Raw genomic sequence first — 20,644 nt, 5'->3', positions numbered from 1 at the left:
AACACTTTCGTTTCGATCCCGATGCGCGGCATCGAAGTCGAATAGAAAAATAGTGTGCAGACAAGACTAGTACAGATCTGTACTATATAGTCTAAATCGAATCTGACACAATAGAAACTAAATCGCGCAGTGTGTAAACTACTTAAGTGATCTGTACCGTATACCCCTTTCACACCAGAAAATGCAGGGACCCACCCGGGAATACTGCTCAGGGATCATGCCGGGGCATTCCCGGGTTCGCCCCTTTCAAACCAGAAAAGTCCCTGCATTTTCTGGTGTCGGGAGGAGGTGGGATAGCGCCGAAGGTGGTGGACAATACTCAACCCCGGGTTGCCGATCCACACAGGCAGCGGGCGCAGATGACGCAGCTCTCCAGCTGCAGTGAGGGCGCCGGAGAGCTGCTACATCTTCATCCGCCGCCTGTCCTGCCATCTGCGCCCGCCGCCTGTCCTGCCATCTGTGCCCGCCGCCTGTGTAGATCCCCAGCCTGACCGGCAACCCGGGGTTGAACCCTGGAACAACCCTACTCCATAGCAGGGTTGAAATCCCGGCAAACACGGGAATTTAGGCTGATGTTAAAGGGGTATTAGCAGGTATTGCAGGACTGTCCTGATTGTCAGAAATCTCAATTAGTTAATTATTTATTTATTTTTAACAACAGTAGGCTTTCTTAGCACGGTCTCAATCAATAATTAGAATTTGATGGCCTTTGTTTTGGCTTGTAGGTTAATACTCCAATGCACCTTAGGGGAGCTAGTCTGGAACTGTGTAAGAAGGCATTTGCATCCCAGCGAGCAAAGGATATGAGTGACCAAGCCATTGCTTTACTGGCAAAAGACAAACAGATTGAAACGTTGAAACAAGAGTGTCAGGATCTACAGGCCAAGCTGACGGCCGGCAAGGTAAGCACCAGCAAAGGATTTGGAGGAAGGATTTACTAAAGCTTCTAAAAGATAAGTGGTGATATTGTCCATAGCAACAAGCCAGGTTCTAGCTATCATTTCTCTATTGCAGTGGTTCCCAATGTTGGTCAATATAATGTATCCATACAGTATGTGCTGCCACAATGATATAACTAAAACCTGAGCCATTAGTGCTCCTTATGGACCAAGAGGCGGATTCAGATCCATTTGTTATAGGCCAAATTCGTCACCTTCCCTGATGTTTGGGGTATGTGCATACACGAGTATGCACATACGCAAACCCCTGTAGTGAACGGCTTCTGCAAATTTTGCACTCACCAGCCCATTTGCTCTGGGAAGGGAGGGCTGGGTGGGGGGTGGCAGCAGGAGAACACCCAGCGTTCGTGCAGCTGGCATTTAGCCAAGCAAACAGGTCTGAATCAGGAACCAAGTTTGTGAACCACCTCTCTATTGCATTCTAGAAAATGTATAGATCCCAACTGATTGGTTGCTATGGGCACCACCACGGTTGTCTGCTTTAGAAGCAGGTTAGATTTTTAGTAAAACTACCATGGTCTTAAAATATAGTATATAGTATATTTGTGTGTATCCTTTACCTATTATGTAATAGTAAATAGCTTGTGTGAACTCAAATTGTCAAATGAGTTAATTCATCCTAATATTGTAGTTTTAGAGATCTTTTTTTTTTTTTTTTTACCATAGAATGGTAAAGATCTGTGCTACAGTACTTGATGGTCTTTCTGCTTAGTTCATTTATTGACACATTTTGGCATCATTCATTATATCCCACAATGGTTATTGCAATAGTCTTAATATTGCTGCTAGTCTTATCTTCCTAGCAAGATGCTCATCGTCTGCTGATCCACTCTGCCAGTCCCTCCATTGGTTACCTGTATATTACCGTATTCAATATAAAATACTTCTACTCACATATAAAGCTACTAACCATCCATACTACACCAGCATATATCTCTTTACTTATCTCAAAATATCTCTTAACTCGACCACTCTGCTCTGCACAAGACCTGTGTCTCTTCTGCACTGATCACTAGCTCCTATTCACTATTACATGACTTATCAGGCTGCCCCCACCCTATGGAATGCCCTTCCATGCACAATTAGACTCTCTACTGAAAACTCTCCTCTTCAGGCAAGCCTATCCTATTTAAGTTCCACACACCTAACCCTCTGAGGCACTAATGTATCATATAGCTTCCCTTCTGGAATTTGGTGAGACTGCTATGCTGTTACTGGTGCCTGTCCTTGTGTTTCCCTCCTATATCCCTCTTATAGATTGTAAGCTCGGAGCCTACCTCCATGTCTGTCTGTCTGTCTGGTACCCAGTTTGTTCTATCACTCTCAACAATTGTAAAGTGCAACAGAATCTGCTGCGCTACATAAGAAACTGTAAATAAATAATTAGTCAGTTGGGTTTTCCCTGCTAAATTAGAAATCGGTAATCGCTCAAATTTTGGTTTACCCGATTTCCACTGTCAGACGTTTTGTAATTTGTATGTACAGTAAACCGCTTTTTAAGGCATTCAGTAGATACAAAAACAGTAATTATGTTTGCTTTTAAATAGAATGCAGATGTTTATTGTGCTGCGGAATGTTCGTTTTAGTAGTGAGTGCTTTTATAATTAAAGATGCTAGTTGCTAGGCATTTTCCTTAAATTGCAGCAAGAGCATGTCACTTTTTGTCAGCTGATCCAATTTTCCTTTCATCCCGAGCTGTTTTTATCACAGCATAGATTTAACAGGTGCAGCTCCCAAAAGTCTAGAGAAAAGATTAGATCCAAAATGGCTTGATTTCTCACCAAACACCCAGCAGCCATTTGTTTAGCATTTGAAGAACTGTGCATGTTTGTGTTTTTCTACTGATGTGCCCCAGGCACAATGAGCTGTACTTGCCCCTGTTGGCTTATAAACGAGTTCATTTTTTGCTAAAATCCCCTCTAAATATTTATATGTTTCTAAAGAAATAGGAACTGTTATTTATTTGTTATATCTTTTCACATTTTTAAAATAAAATAAAGCACTTTTTATTTCAGTAAAATAACATACAGTATTAGTGTTCAGGTTTGTGACTGTGCTCTTTTAAAATATGGCAAACGAGAGGGGAAAAAAAAACTTCTTACATTTGGTTTCCTCAGCAAAAGGATTGCTCAATCTGTATCTTTTTTTACGTAGAAAAAAACCCCTACAGTATTACATGAATAAATATGGATTGTCAGATAGTGAAGGCCTGGATAAATTCTTGTAGTGACTTGGTGTGTTTTCTAGAATGCATTCATCTGCACCAGTGCCCCTATCAGATGTCTGTACAATCTCCCATGATATTTGCAGTACACATTCTGCTACTTGGCAAATTAATCAGACATCATGGCCTAGATTCCAACTGATACACAGATCATACTCAATTGTAACGTGTCCTTTGCTCTTTCTTGGTACTGTACTTCTGTGTATGTCTTGGAGTGGGTGAGGCATGCCAGTTCGGAACCCACCATCAGATAAGATTCCAGTTGGTTCAACCAATTTGGCATAAGCTTGGGGTACAGAGTTGCTGCAAACTTTAATTATGTGCAGAAGCTTTGTGTTGTGTTTGATTGTGTCTTGACACTTGAATATCAGACCAGTGTCAAAACAATAGCCCCGCAGACCCCGCGGTCACGGAGAGGCGCTGTTTAAGTGTGGGCGCCGGGGGTCTGTGGGGCTATCATGCGTTACACTGCTGCTGGGGCCTGGGACCAACCTTGCCCCTCTGTTCGCCGCCGGGACCCGCAGATCTACTTGTCTCTATCTGTGGTCCCGGCTCTCCGCCTTGCAGGCTTGTTAATGAAAATGATCCACAAAAAATGGGCGCCCCCTTACAGCAGACACTTTTTGAGGATGCTAGAGGAGGCGTCTGCTAACAGGGGTCCTACCTGGCATAATGTATAGGAGGGGTTCTACCTGGTGTAATGGGGTCTCTGCCTGGCATAACGGGTATAAGGGTGCTTTACCTGGTGTAATAGGGTCTCTGCTTGGCACAATGTGTAATGGGGCATTACCCGGCTTATTTTGTATAAGGGGCTCTACCTGGCATGATATGTAATGGGGTTTCTACCTGGAATAATGTACATGAGGTGATCTACCTGGTGTAATCAGTATAAAGGGGGCTCTATCTGTGGCTTAGAGGGGCACTTTCAAGATTTTGCTATGAGACCCAGTTAGTTCTAGTTACAGTATGCCCCTGCTTGTAGTAACGTATTGAAGAAGCCCCTGTCCCAAAGATTCTGAAGAAATACCTCTCCGCCGCAGTTATTTTTTTTATGCCCCATAATATTGCCCTAGTTACATTTTTGAACATAATAATAATAATGTTTTTTCATATGGTGCCAGAAGGGTTCTGCAGTACCTAATAATACATATATGAGCAAAAACAAACAAATAATGAATTACAGTACAAGGCAATTTAAGTGAAGTACATGGTAAATAAAGACAGTTGCATCAGGGGACAGAAGCAATTATCACGGTGGCATCTATTGTATATACTTATATATATAATAATCTAATACAGGAGGAGAGAAGGCCCTGTTCATGAGAGCATACATTATAAAGGATAATAGTGCCATAGCTAATATTATGACCCGTAAGTGCCATAGTTTATTTAAGAACTAATGTACTGTAGTTCCTTAAAGTGGCGATAGACTAGTATAGTTTGGCCATTGATTTTAACACGGGCTGATAAATTTTGTGAAAAGTGTCAAATCATATGTAGGGTATAGTTCCTCCAGTTCATATTGTGCCATAGTTCTTATGTAAAATTAGTGTCCTCCACATTACACCGATCAGATTGACACATTACAGTGGCCTCCAATTCAAATTATGCCACATTCGTGTCATCTTACCATTAGCATATCCGCTACATACAGTACACCTCTCAATGGAAATGTAGTGTCGCACAGTTCAGGCTGGCCCAGTATACCAGGCCACTTACTCACTTTTAGTCTGAATTCAGACCTGCTGTAATCAGGACAGTTGGGATGTACAGTATGGTCTTATTAGTTACACTTAGTGAAAGCTTTTGCTTTCAATCCTACATTCCTAGTAAACACATAAACCAGAAAGGTAGCGAAAATCTATTAAAATACCCCTGGCAAGGGGCCTGATTCAGACCTTGATCGCATGGCTGCTAATTTGCAGCAGCCAGCCATTGGGTAAATGCCACCACACTATAGTGATATCCCACCTTGCGAATAGATGTGCACAGATTGCCAATCTATTTGCAGCCATGTGAATATTTCCAAATCAATTCGCAAGTCGCTGATCATGATGAATTTTCCCAGTGTGTGCAGGCTCAGAGTAGCCCTGGACTTATTATGCAGCTGTAATGGAAACAGGCTGATTGTGGCCTGAGCTGACATCACACAGCCTCCCCTAAAGTACTTGGGCACGCTCGTGTTTTCCCTAGGCATGTCTGCATTTTTTTCTGGCACTCCCACCATGAAAAGGCCAGTTGCCACCCCAAAGGCCAGCTTTGGGTCAATGACCTTGCGAACAGCTGACTATAAAAGCACATGAGCCCTGCTCACGAGAGCTTACATTCTAAAGGGGAGGGGCAGACAGTGAGCATGGTGCAGAGGGTTAAGGTGAGATTTGTCTGGGTTTGGTGAAGACGTGTGTCTTGAGAGCCCATTTGAAGTTTTGTAGAGAGGTGGATAATTCCATAGAAAGGGAGTAGCGCATGAAAAGTCTTGGATGTAGGAGTGGGAGGAAGTAATCAGTGGACAGGAGACATGGTGTGCATTAGCGGAGCGAAGATGACTCTCATGATTGTAAAGGGCAATGAAGTCAGAGATGTAAATGGGTGAGGGCTTTGTAATTGAGTTTGAGAAGCTTTGGATTCTGATGGAAGGGAAGCCAATGAAGGGATTATAGAAGAGAGGAGGTGGATGATATGCATTTGGTGAGGAAGTTAAGCAAGCCTGTAGCATTGATGATAGATTCAAGTGGAAAGAGACATTTGTCAGGGAAGCCACATAAGAGGCGATGTAATATTTTTTACAGTATGATTGTTATAGATATATAGAGAGAGAGAGCGAGAAACAATGGCACTCGTAAATGAAGCACTCCAGGCATGTAAATTTTGCCAAAATTTCAAAGCTTTACTAGTAACAATTGTTCATTGAGTCCAAGTGGTGCCACACAGTTCATACAATGTATGTAGTAGGCTTCTAGCTGGAGAAGCTTTTTTTTCTCTATCTCCACCTTGTTTGAATGTTGGCACATGGACAATGACTTTGTAGGACAGTGTCGCTAAGGAATGGCATGAATCCCTGAAGTGTTTGGTGACAGGTTGGTCTATTTCTCAGTCCTCTAAGGCCTGCACGATGGTGGTTAGATGTTGGACCATTCTTGTTCCGAAGTTACATGTGATTGCCAGTGTAACCCAGACTGCATGCGCAGCGAATCATTTATACAAAATATTTGCTCATGCAGTTTAGTACATGGCAAATAAGAATTTTTTCTGCCAGTGTGGATGGCTAACCTAGTGACCTGTCTCAATATATCCGCAGGTGGTGCAGCCGATGCATCGTTTGCATCCTGGTTTTCTTGATCAGAATGTCTGTTAGAAGCTTAAGTGCTCAGGACTTCTTCCTTGTGGATGATCCAATCCTTAAAATTTCTACCACGCCTATGTGCTACCATTACTATTAACCTATCAGTGGTTAAATGTTGGTGTCTGTATTTATTATTGCCCATGGTTTTTTGGTTGTATATCCTATAAAGCCTCTGACCATTGGGGGGGGTGGGGGGGGTTATGTGCCTGGAAGAGCTTACATGCTGCTCTGAGCTTAGCAGTGTGTCAGTGGCTCTTACAGCCGTATCCCGCCCCGTCACGCAGAAAGGCCGCTCAGCACTGACCACCTCTGATGAGAGCGGCTGTCCGCTCTTACAGCTGCATGCTGTCTCTCGCCGCTCTCGGCCTGTCAGCGCGGCGGAGAGCAGCACAAGGGCGAACAATACTATATGGGAAAGGGGCAGGTCACAGGAATGAGTTAAAATAATGGGCAGGGTGCGGCGCCCTGCAATAGAACACTTAACGTGAACACTATCTATCTAGAGATATTGGGACAGATATAAGCGCTGCTATAATACATATATATATATATATATATATATATATATATATATATATATATATATATATATATATTATAATAAAAAAATATAATCGTCTTTTGATTGCTCCCAAACTGTATGTTTGAGTGAGGAAATAGTCAAAAATAGATTACAGAACCTAAATAGTAACAAAAGTGAGAAGTAAGGCTCAACATGGGTTCGTCAAAAATAGATCCTGTCAGACTAATTTAATTAGCTTCTATGAAGAAGTCAGTAAGGGGCTGGACTTAGGGAAATCTGTTGCTGTAATACTGCTTGATTTCGCAAAAGCTTTTAACATGGTGCCTCATAAGAGGTTATCAATGAAACTAGGTAATTTAGTGTTAGGAGATAAAATTTGTAATTGTCCCAGATTGTGCAACCAGTTTTTAATCCAGAGAGTGGTGGTAAATGGCATACATTCCAGTTGGGGTGAGGTCCAAAGTGGAGTCCCGGAAGGTTCAATATTGGGATCCACCTTGTTTAATATATTCATTAATGATATTGGAAGTGACCTAGTGAGTAAAATTCCAATATTTGCAGATGACACAAAATTGAGTAAGGAAATTAACTCGGTAGAGGATGTGGAAAAACGGTGCTTGTTTCCTAGAACGGCCACAATCGTGGGCATCGTGTACCTTAAAGTTAAGGTACACGATGCCCGCGATGGACCCGATTTCCTTTGAAATCAGGTCTATTTTACCGGCAAAGGCAATATCGCGGGCATCGCGTCGGTCGCGTGCATTAACATGGCCCCCGACGCGATGGCCGCGATTTTGCCATAGGCTTCAATGTTAAAATATTTTTAACATTGAAATCGGGAGCATCGCGTCGGTCTTGTGCCATTATAATGGCACAAGATAAGATGGACTTGATTAAGTCCATCTCACATAGGAAACAATGTGAAATGGGCCAATATGACCCATTTCACATTGTATATGGCCCCGTCGTCACCCCACGATTGACGCCAACCCGAAGTGTGGCGAGCTGCGGCGGCTGTGCGCGTCCTCCGACCTTTTCATACCCCTACTATCCATGTCGGCGTGGAGTTGAGAATATAAAGTGTGGTCGAGCGCAGCGAGCTATCGAGCCCGAAGCGTGGCGAGCCCCGCGAGGGGACACGTATACCTGTGAAGTTATACGTGTCGCGGGGCTCGCCACGCTTCGGGCTCGCTGCGCTCGCCACACTTTATATTCTCAACTCCACACCGACGTGGATAGTAGGGGTATGAAAAGGTCTAAGGACGCGCACCGCCACGCTTCGGGTTGGCGTCAATCGTGGGGTGGCGTTGAGGGGGTAAAATTGGGGGTCTGTGGAATATTTGACATTGAATCCAATGTAAAATAGGGTCCCTGGACCCTATTCACATTTGATTCAATGTAAAAATCGGGTCTGTCGCGTCGGTCGTATCGCATGCGATTTGGTCACATGCGATGCGACCGACGCGATTTTTCCGACACGACCACCCCGATGCAAATCGGTGTGGCCGTGCTAGGAAACAAGTACCGGAAAAACTACAAAGTGACTTAAATAAACTGGAAAGGTGGAAAAAGCAGTTTAACATTGAAAAATGTAAAGTAATTCATTATGGGGACTAAAATGAACAAGCTACTTATAGGCTAAATGGGGTTATTATAGGAAATTCTGCTGTAGAGAAGGAGTTGGGTTCCATCATAGATGAAAATTTGGGTAATAGTGCACACTGCTCAAGTGCAGCAACAATGGCAAACCGGACACTGGCATGCATTAAAAGGGGAATGGATTCAAGGGATGCCAATGTGATAGTGCCTCTTTACAAGGCATTGGTGAGATCACACTTGGAATATTGTGTTCAGTTCTGGGCACCGCACCTTAAAGAGGACATAAATTAATTGGAACAGGTACAGAGAAGGGCGACTATGCTAGTAAAAGGTCTCGAATAACTAGAATACAAAGATAGGCTAAACAGGCTGAATATGTTTTCACTGGGGAAATGGAGGTTGAGAGATTATGTGATTAGTATGTTTAAATACAGGATTGGGAATCATATGGAACTGGGAGATGATTTGTTCAGTAACAGGCCTATACTTGGGACACGCTGGCAGAATTTAGTGCAGTGAAATTCTGGAACTCATTGCCGGTGGGGTGATTACAGCAACTACTGTTAATGAATTTAATACATTTTTGGGCACTAAGGGAATCCTATAGATATGACTTATTCAAGCCAGTAGTTACAAGTTAGATAGGTTGAACTCGATGGACTAAAGCAGCCCATACACGCTGCTTTGAGGGCATGCTTTCCGAGCTGTACTAGAACGGATCACATTGCATTGCATTGCATGTGCATCCGTTGTGCATGCAATGTGATGCAATGTGATTAGTGTGGCCAATCTCGGGATCGGCGGGATCCCGGGATTTAGCCTAAAAAAGTCCGGGATTTCAATCCCGGGATTGGAGAATCCAATCCCGGGATTTCGGGATTAGACTGCGCATGCGCAGTCTAATGCCGGGCAGCGTCTGAGCACTCGCTCAGATGCTGCCTGGCTGTTCCCGTAACCTGACTGGCGTGCGGCCTGCGTAGCGTGACAGTAGAGGTCACGCTGCGCAGGCCACACGTCACCAGTGACCGCCTACCCGCCTCTTCTCCGCCGCCCGCCAGCTTGCCGGCCTGACTCCGCCCGCCTGCCCGCCTCTTCTCCGCCACCCGCCTGCCTGCCTCCGCCCGCCTGCTGTCTTCTATGGAGGTGCACTTGCCGGGAGGCACCGTGCACCTCCAAACCCACTCCGCCCGCACCCTAATGTAAGTAGATGTGCGGGTCGGCCGGGGTGGGTCCTATGCTAAAAATTTTTTTTTTTTGTGGGGTTGCCAATCCCGGTATCCCGGGAATCCCGGGATTGAGCATTTTTCAATCCCGGATCCCGGGATTGAAAAAATGCCCCGGGATTGGCATCCCTAAATGTGATGAATCCTAAGTACAAAAAGTATGTGCTTGCACATACTTTTTGTACTTGGGTTTCATCACATTGCATCGCATTGCATGCACAACGGATGCACATGCAATGCAATGTGATCCGTGCTAGTACAGCACGCCCACAAAGCAGCATGTATGGGCTGCTTTACGTCTTTTTTCAGCCTTAGTTACTATGTTACTTCCTGATCGCCTCATTAATGAGGCAAAGCAGGAAGAGACACTGACAAGATGTTTTAACATCTTGTCAGCCGAAGCGGGGGAGCTCAAACTCCCCCCTCCGGTGATGTCTCCCTCCTGGAGACAGTGTGTCCGTTCAGACTGACGCGCTGTCTCTACCTGCCCAGCTTGCTCACTGGGCATGTGCGAGATCTCGCTATTATCGCAAGATCTAGAGCGCAGTCCCAGAGCCAGCAGCAGGGCTAGTGTTGTCCCTGCAGTGGGGATAGGACAATGCTAGCCCTGGGCTGGCGAAGAGGCCCAGGAGGTTTAACGCCTAGGTGGCTGTTAATACATCGCTCCAGCTGCTAATTGCTGGGGGATTGAAGGGAACAGCAGCGCCGAGTGTTACTCGGCGGGCGTTAGGGGCGGGCCTGCCCACCAATGTCACTAATGTGGATCACCCACATGCCAACGTCTCTGTTGGTGTCTTCCCTTGAGTGCTTCGGACAGAGGGGACAATGGAGCCGCAAAACGGGCAGGGTGCATTGCCCTGCTAAAACAGCGTAAAGGGAAATATATATAATGTTTCCTTACATCTTTGTTTCCATGCCTTTCTTTTTATGTAGATGTTTTCCTAATCTACTTTATTTTCCATTACTTTTGCGTTTTCGCCATGATTTCTTTTCCCTTTTATTTGCGATGTTATGGATGTTTGTAATTTGTAAACTTTGAAGTTTGTAATTATTCATTTAAATGCACTTACCTTGTACTAATTGTTTTCATGATCAATATCATGCAGGATTTTCAAAGTTGGTTGAAGCTGACTGATTTTAACCGCCTGTTACACGAGTCTCAGAAAGAGGTTCTACGGTTGCAGAGGCAAATCGCCATGAAATACTTGAAGGAACCCCTTCAATTGACGAGATCCGAGTCTCCTTGTTCTCCAACACCTGAAGAAATGTGTGTAGACAGATTGGATAATTCATATCATTGCACAGAGGATTCTTACAATTCAGTAATGGCAGCGTCAGTAGATTCCAGTCAGGTAAAAACAAAGGAATTCTCTAATTGTATATAACAATATATTAATTGTACAGTACTTTCATGTATGAGTGCTTTGATTTCCAGTGATGTGATAATGGTACACTACACTACCAATAGAGTCCCAGTGTCATTCATCCCTAGAGAATAAGTCCATGTGGCCCATATGGTCCAAATATGCTCAAAGTTCAAGACACTATTTCTGCTGACGCAAATAAATAATCCACAGCCTGCTGTCATTTTCTAAAGTTTACCCATTTCTAAAGCACAGGGTCAATTTGCTATCCACTACATGTGGCTCCAAATGGCCTGTGCACATTTTATACAGCAATAGCATATTAGTGATTTATTGCCTTATTATGTTGTCTACTAGATTGTTTAGGGTGAGACATTGGTACCAATAGGTCTATACCATTCAAGAAGCTAATAATCAGACAAAAGGAGCTGCCAGTGTTCCAGAGGCATTTCCTCACTTTAAATAATTTGAAGGCCTTCCTCAAATTGTCTGAGCATCCCAAATTTGTTGAAACTTCGTGGCGGAGGTGAACCTGTTAACAGCACCAAGTGCAGCCTCCTAATCCTTATCTTTCAGGGCACCCAAATAATCTGTCAATTTGCTGCGTAAGCATTTCTAGGACATCTAACTAAAGCTCTCCCAAAAAATAAACATACACATCTGAAATAATTTATCCTAGGGCCTAGCTAGGTCAGTGGTATCCTGTGTAACAGGCTGACTCCATGTCAAATTGAGCTGTTAAGCCATGTCTTAACTGCAAATGCTGGTAAAAATATGTTTAGGAACCCCAAACTCACAAAAAATTTGGTCAATGGACATAATGGACTTTTATTACAACTACCGCATCAACCCCAAGGGGTTACACCAAACCCAAAAAGGATCACTAGAGTCAAGTCCCACACCAATTGTTAAGGTAAGTTTCAAATCCTTATCTCCTGCCTGACTAGAGGAGCCTGCAGTCCAGAAGGCTTTTCCTCTATGCCAGGGGTTCTCAAACTCGGTCCTTAGGACCCCACACAGTTTACGTTTTTCAGGTCACCCGACAGGTGCACAGGTGCATTCATTACTCATTGACACATTTTAAAAGATCCACAGGTGGAGCTAATTATTTCACTTGTGATTCTTTGAGGAGACCTGCAAAACCTGCACTGCGTGGGGACCAGAGTACCGAGTTTGAGAACCTGTGGTCTATGCAAAGTTTTCTAGTACATAATAAGGTTATGCCAATCCCCCAGAGAGTTTTAATCTGTACATTGTAAGCTTTTTTTTATCTTAGGCCTTTTACCCACACCTTTCAAAACCCATGCAGTTCCTCTTTAATGCCTAGAGTGTCTCTCTTTGTTTTGGGGCTTCTAGCAGAGTCTTGTCTGTATGTCAGCATGGAGATACAAACCACACTGTGCTAAAAGCACTAGAGCAGAGAGCAACAATCCAGACAGGAAAGAGGAAATACAAAGGTGTAGGTTGCTTAGATGAACACCAGGGATTGCTGAAATGTATCAGTTTTGGTTGGACCCGCCAGCGATAGATTAGCCACTCGCTTGAACTGCCTATACATTGCATCCGGAAAGTATTCACATCGCTTCACTTCTCCCACATTTTGTTATGTTACAGCCTTATTTCACAATGGAATAAAGTCATTTTCCCCTCAAAATGCTACCCCATAATGATAAAGTGAAAAAAAGTTTTTGGGAGATTTTTGCTAATTTATTTTAAAATAATAAAACTAAGAAATAACATGTACATAAGTATTCAAAGCCTTTGCTCAATACTTTGTTAATGCACCTTTGGCAGCAATTACAGCCTTAAGTCTTGTTGCATATGATGCCACAAGCTTGGCACACCTATCTATGGGCAGTTTTGCCTATTCCTCTTTACAGCACCTCTCAAGCTCCACCAGGTTGGATGGGAAGTGTCGCACCGACAGCCATTTTGAGATCTCTCCAGAGATGTTCAATCGGATTCAAGTCTGCACTCTTGCTGGACCATTCAAGGACATTTATAGAGTTGTCCTGAATCCACTCCTTTGATATATTGCTTTGTGGGTAGGGTCGTTGTCCTGCTGAAAGATGAACCGTCGCCCCAGTCTGAGGTCAAAAGTGCTCTGGAGCAGGTTTTCATCCCTTGATATCTATGTACATTAGGTTTCTGGGTCCGCACCCTGACTACGGCCCTTCTCCCCCAACTGCTCAGTTTAGACGGCCGGCCAGCTCTAGGAAGGCTGTAACATAACAAAATGTGGAAAAAGTGAAGCACTGTATGTTGTCTAGTGTATACCCACCATTAGTCTAACTCCAATGTAAGCACTGTATACAAAAACATCCTAGTGTCTGCATACAGTGTGGGATGTACAACCCTATTTGTGTAGGACAGCAGGAACATAATTTTCCCAGCATAGTTCATAATCACAAATATGGCTATTGTCTGGGAATTTAAAACCAAACCGTTAACTCTTTGGATCTTTTCTAATCTCTATTGAATGATAAATTATACAAATGTACCCTTTTAACACTGCAACCATTTCTGAGCCTTCCTCTTCAATATCAGTGAGGACAGGATATATATCCAGAACAAATCACCATTTTGCTCCTTAAACTCAACACATAATAACAGTATCGACTCGAGTGGTATGAGATTCTTTTTGGGATTTGTGAAAAAATATTGCGCAACCTTACGGCTGCTGCCCGTGACACACTCGGGTTTTACACCAATAACCCAAACAGACAATACAACAAAACCAAAATTTTGTGTGTAACAATGGTGCTGCCGACAGTTATCCCACCACCTTTTATAGGTACAGTACTTTCCTTATCAGTATTCTTTGATCGATGGTGAAAAGTTTATGTAGTATAGAAATAAAAGCCTTGAGATCCTCTCAGGATCAACAGTGATTTTCCGGCTGCTCCCTTATGCTCATGTTCTATTGGCTCTGGGGAACTCAGAATAATCCCGACTGTCGGACCCCTATACCACACCCAAACATTTAGCCCCTTTATGTACCTTCTGACTTATGCATTCTCCGTCACTCACAGAATCAGCATTTACAGTATTAAAATCACCTGTAACTAAGACCATATTTGTGGGTGGTATGCAGTCTACAGTATAAAGGTTGAGAGTCAGTAGGTTGACCACTAGTGGTCAACAGGCCAAAGGTCAATACATGAAAAAGGTCAACACAACCAAAAGGTCAACATTGAAAAAGATTGACATGAGTTTTATGACTTTACATCCCAGTGGGCATAGAAGGAGAATATGATAGTGTGTTCAAAGTATGGCGCAGTGGCGGAACTCCCGGAGGCAATGGAGTCATCTGCCGCCAGGTGCAAGCCTTAATGGGGGCACTGGCTCCATTGCCCCCCCCCCCCCCCCCCCCGATGTTTTGCTCACTTAAAGTACCCTGATAGTAGGCAGCGGCGCAGCATGACCCCCGTCCCCCTGCCAGCTGGTTTGCTGCAGCAGCAGTACTCACTGAGTTGGCCGGGAGACCCGCAGCAAGTGCAGCACCGTGGGTCAGGTGACACACAGCATATGAGCTCCCGGCAGCCCAGCCCCGCGCAGCGAGCTTCAGCCAGCTGTCAGTCTAGCCCAGGGCTGGGCAATTGCGGCCCTCCAGATGTTGATGAACTACACATCACATCCCAGGATGCTTTGCATTAGTTTTGCTATGTGGCCATGCTGAAACTGATGCAAGGCATGCTGGGATGTGTAGTTCATCAACATCTGGAGGGCCGCAATTGCCCAGCCCTGGTCTAGCCTCAAGTCACCGGCTGCCATTGAGGGCCCCCAGATAGAAGCCTCCCCACTGCGCCTTCCAGACATCGAATTTGCGGTGCAGCCTACCCCCGGCTCCCTCTGCCCAGAAGTACATCTGCCACCACCCGCGGGGAAGGCAGAGGCCGCTCTATGCTCCTGCTGCAGCCCAATTTGAAGCCTACACTGCCAGCAACATCAGGAGAAGCCTGTGAAGCACCAGCTCAGCGAGCCTGAGGACATGGAGCTAGAAGGAGAAGGTACCTGTCACCCCCAAATCCTTCACCATCACCTCACACCCAGACGGCCCCTGCGTTGTGTGTACCGTCCAGAAGGGATCAGCACCGCAGTCTCCCACCTCCCACTCTAGCCCTGAGTGCCTACATCCATGCTGTAGCAGCACCAGGCTTGTGCCCAGTGCCCACCAAGCTATCTTTTCCTACCTGACACCCTCCTATATCTATGCCTGGCACCCATGTCACCTCACACCTGCCTGACTTCCCCTCTAACCCCCTCTCACTTTGTACCTGAACGCTCTCTATTACCCCCTCTCTTTTATCCCTTAAATGATCTCACCTCCTTCTCTCTATCCCTGACAACCTCTTGACACTCTCTCTCTCTCCCCTCTCTATCTTTATTTGACACTCTCTATCCCTGACACTATCTCGTTCTCCCCTCTCATTTCCTCACTTTAGCTATCTATCAATGGGGGGCACCAACTTTTTTTTTTTGCCTCCGAGCGACATGGACGAACTTACGCCACTGGTATGGCGAGTGAAGTCAACAACAGTTTTCGACAGACACCCAAAATTTATAAAAACAGTATGTCGACCTAATGCAAGACGACATTTTCCATGTGTCTGCCGACAAATGGACTGTTGTCCTAATAACTGTTCACAAAGTGATCCACTGCATGCCTGGCTGTCTTGGCAGCGCGACCGTCCCTTACCCCCAGGGATGTAATTTTTTACCCCATTTAGGGTAATATTACACTGATTCCCCGGCCACTGCTGTAAAGGGTCTTGATGAGTCGGTAAGATGTCATCTGTGGTGGTCAGAAAGAAGGCAGAGACTCTATAATTTATTTGAGTTACAAAACGAGATATTCAAATTATGTAAACGCAGGAATATATCAGGCAAGAGGTAGAAAAGTAGGTGCAATCCTTGGTGGTAGAATTTGTAAGGCGCCAGGTATCATATAAGGTGTATTATTTTAGGTCCAACTGTAAGTTCTCATACATCCCTACCTTTGTAGGTTTGGGGTCTGTGATGCGTGAACAGACTTGTCCAAAAACAGATTAATGACTGTATTAACGGCTCCCCTATTCCCCTTTAATTATAACATGGCCTTGTGTGATCTGTTCAGTGCATCTGAGCAACTTCATGCAGAAAAATCTTGACCAACCGTAGTGGCAAATACTGAGATTAATGTAACATTTCAGCCCAGATAGTACCAGTCCCAATTAGAAGGCGACCTTCAGGGTCTACAGCTGTCCTAGTCAATGTACAAGGTGCTTTACTATACATTAAGTTTAGTCACCTTACTTTTCAGTCATCTGAACTTAAGCAAAGGAGGTATGGGAAAAGTGTTTATCGTTTAACTGAGTGTGTGCTTGAAAGAGGAGGTGTTTATTGTAGTTATTGTTTTTTGTAGTACGTAGTGTATGTGGTTTCTATGCATAACACACATTGTTTTTGCACTTTATCTGATAAAGTACCTCATACTGTATTTTGATATATGCTAGTTAAGGAAATCTGACCGCAGTCTGCCGCGGCCACTGTTATCACCCTGCATAAGCTTTGATTTCTCCAGGCAATAAACATTGTTGCTTTCAACCTTATTCGCAGATCTCTTTGCACCCTGTGTGTGGAGTACCTACCAAATACACGTCTTAGAACGGTAGAATTTTCTACATCTGCAGCGAAATACCACAAGTGCATAATCTCCTTGTACTTGCATTGCTTGTACATTATATTGCACCTGTGTTTTAAACCCAGATTATGAGTGCAGTTTACAATAAATACAATCTCGATAGGTCCAGTCTAACCACTGTACATATTGCATAGTATTTTAATATTAAACTGGACCTCTCTTGCTAAATTCTTCTTGTTCTGAGGGGTGTTCCTATTTTCTACACTATTTGGGATTGACCTAATTGATAAATTTATTTATATTATATATATATATCTATATCTCTTATATATTTGGCTACATGTGTCAATCATCCTGAGAGTGTGTGTATAACGCTGGACAGGGTCACACATGAAACTCCACCCCCACCCAGCCTTATATACACACACACACACCACACATAATACACACACACATGTAGCCTAATATATAAGAGATAATACACACATATTGGCCCCTGCCTGCCTGCACTACACCCCCCGCAATACCACACACCTATAATACTCACAGACACATGTAGCTCAGCCAGCGTCGATGGGGGCGGAAGGGAGTGCAGTGAATAAATTAAGTCTGCACAGCTGCAGATCTGTGGTGCTGACATAGCAGCCTCTGGCAGCCAGGGGGAGCAGCTCTGCCTCCTCTCAGGCTGACCTCGAGTCGCAGACAGAGTCACATGGTCACAGCCTGAGAGGAGAGAAGCATGATGCAGCTGTGACTCGGCAGAGCTGCCTCCTCCTTTATAGTAAAGCTCTGGGCTGGCTGTAGCTCCTCTCAGGCATTTCCAATCTGCCGCTGGCCGGGTGAAGCAAGACTGCCCTGTGAGTGTCAGGCGCCACAGGTATGTCACGTGGGAGGGGGATGCCAGCAAGTCTGGGGAAGGAGGGGGAGAGGAGGAGGTTGTCTATAATAACTTAGGGGGGGGGGGGGGGTGCACAAGGCAGCAGCAACCCGCTCTCTCCCCCCCCCCCCCCCCGGCCTGCACACCCCACCATCCTGCACACCCACCCCTGGCACACACACACACACCACCCCCCATGCCTGCACACAGCAGCAGCAACCCGCTCCCTCCCTCCCCCCCCCCTTCCCCCGGTCTGCACACCCCACCGTCCTGCACACCCACCCCTGGCACACACACCCGCCTGCACACAGCAGCAAGGTCACCGGGCAGACACACACAGGTGTACTCATTACTCACTGACACACTTCCCAGGTCACCAGGCAAACACACAGGTGTACTCATTACTCACTGACACACTTCCCAGGTCACCACGCAGACACACAGGTGTACTCATTACTCACTGACACTTCCCAGGTCACCACGCAGACACACAGGTGTACTCATTACTCACTGACACACTTCCCAGGTCAACAAGCAGACACACCACCAAAATCCCTAACCCAACACACCCCTTCCCGCCAACACCATCCCAAATTAAACACATTTATCCACAAATAACAAACATAATTCACATTAAAATATATTTATAATTTTAATGGGGCGTAGCCCCTTACGACGGTGTGAAGAGCGCCCGTAGGGCGCGATGAAACACCTAGTATGTATATAGGATATTATCTGATGTTTACATTCCCCTTTTACAGTAGACTTTTAATTTACTATTGCTGAATGTTGTAAAATAGACTACTTGGTATTACTGCATTTCGACAGGGTGCACACTCTAAGATGTCCCAGTAATACCCAGTAATACCCTTGAAAGGGTCAACCTGGGGATAAAATACCAGGGCTTCAACCCTGGAATTTACCAGTTTCCCGGGTCTGATTTCCAAAAACCTGGGTCGCCGGCTGTCTGAAAGGGTGAGACCCGGGTTTTTGGAATTATTACACATTGCAAGAGATGAGAGCTGCTAGCAGTGTTAGGGGAGGAGGAGATCTGCAAACAGATGACTGGGACAGTCAAAGATGCCGCAGTGTACTCAAACATTGCAAATATACGGACAGCCATGTGAGGTAACATATACCTACCAGTATATAAAAACAATAAAACTTGTTTACAACATATACTCTTGTCATGCCATGGTTAATGCAATGCAGTGAGCAGTCACCACCCACTTTTCATGACCTCATCATTGTGTGCCATTAAAACTGTCCTTTTCTTATGACACACATTGCAAAAAAAATCAGGCTTCTGTGTGAAAGGGGTCGACACGGGAAATACCCGGGTTCTTCGTTCTGTGTGAAAGGGGGTCAGAGCTTTTAGCTGAGTCTTTCCCGGGTTTTTGTATCTGGGAAATACCTGGGTTTTGGGGATTTTTCTGTCTGAAAGGGGTATTAATGTTACAGACTGGAAGTCTTATCTGTTTATAGCAGGTGGTGCACTGGTTAATATCTCTGGGCTGCTGGTTAAAGGGTCTTTGGTCCCTATAGATTGAAAAGCTTGCAACAGAGCCCTCCAACCAGTCTGTCTGTTTTACCCAGTTTGTTCTTTCAGTGTTGTCAACATTTGTAAAGCACAATGGAATCTGTTGCGCTTTATAAGTGACTGTAAATAAATAAGCTGTAGGTATTTATATCAAATCACAAGGTCCATACACACTGGGCGATTTTGCCCAGTGTGTATTGATAGTGATGAAAGAGTACAAGTGCATGCCAAGTCTTTATCTAAAGTGAATTTATAAGTGCCCTGGTTGACACAGCAATTAGCAATTCTACTATGACTCGAGCTTTGTGAAAAAAAAAATTGTAAAGGCAGTTTGTCCTGTGTTAAACCAGGGTTGTCTTCTGTATGATGGACCACACGGGTTTAACGTTAAATCGTTGGAGCCAGGCCGGACATAGCATCTGGACCCTCGGTCTGACCAGCTTTGCGATCTGAAAGGGATATAAGTTCTGTGAATGTTGCTATTGCAAATAACCATGAATTAAGCCCAGTTCAGATGGATCCCTTCAATAGCCATTTCTGCTCTTTCAATATACATGAATGGAATGCATTAACCCTTTTAAGTGCCAACATCTGAGAGATGTTCCAAAAATCCGCTACAAATGCCAGCATCGCTCTCAAATAAAAAATGTTGTGTACAATAGATTATATTTCCTTTATAACATGTCATTATGGCAGAAAAAAATGTCTGCTTGGCAATTTTTACATTTATTTTGACATATTCACTTGGCACTCAAACGGTTAAATGAAGCTCGAAAGAAAATATGTTGCAGTTTCAATGTTTGTTTCTTGTCTGCAGAATAACCTGGTTCTTCCTATTCTATTTGTTTAGATTCCTTTAGGGTACAAATAGATGTTATCGGTACATCTGTCAGAATGAACTTAGGTCTACAGTCATTAGGTCGACCCCACTAGGTCGACTGGCAGGAAGGTCGACCTGACTTAAGGTCGACATGGGCCAAGGTCGACATGACTTAAGGTTGAATTTGCATAAAGGTCGACATGATGAAGGTCGACTGGTCATAAGGTCGACATGGGGTTTTCACTGTTTTTTTATCCGAATGTCGACACAGTCGACATGGACACAGTTGGCAATGAGAATCGGACCCTCGCTTCGCTCGCAATGCTTCGGGCACGGTGGCTCGCTTCGCTCACCACAGCTTTAATAACCTCCACGCCCTAGTGGATGGTAGGGTATGAAATACCGCCTGTCGGTACATGTCAGCTCAAAAAACAGTGAAAAACCCCATGTCGACCTTATGACCAGTCGACCTTCCTCATGTCGACCTTTATGCAAATTCGACCTTAAGTCATGTCGACCTTGGCCCATGTCGACCTTAAGTCAGGTCGA

At 44.6% G+C, this 20,644-nt stretch overlaps 1 protein-coding gene across 14 annotated transcripts in view; it reads left to right on the top strand.

The window, feature by feature from the left end:
- The window catches only part of TSPOAP1 (TSPO associated protein 1), a 253,855-nt gene that overhangs the window by 118,494 nt on the left and 114,717 nt on the right, over window positions 1-20,644 (top strand). For all 14 annotated transcript variants that reach the window (XM_083172017.1, XM_083172022.1, XM_083172018.1 and 11 more), the window contains 2 exons: window positions 726-902; window positions 10,978-11,223. In XM_083172017.1, coding sequence (XP_083028143.1) covers window positions 726-902; window positions 10,978-11,223 — 423 coding nt within the window. The remainder of the gene's footprint in view (window positions 1-725; window positions 903-10,977; window positions 11,224-20,644) is intronic.

Source organism: Crinia signifera, chromosome 2 (assembly GCF_055691185.1).
Source record: "Crinia signifera chromosome 2, ASM5569118v1, whole genome shotgun sequence".
In the NCBI taxonomy this organism is placed as follows: Eukaryota; Metazoa; Chordata; class Amphibia; order Anura; family Myobatrachidae; genus Crinia; species Crinia signifera.
This window is presented reverse-complemented; position numbering and strand designations above follow the sequence as displayed.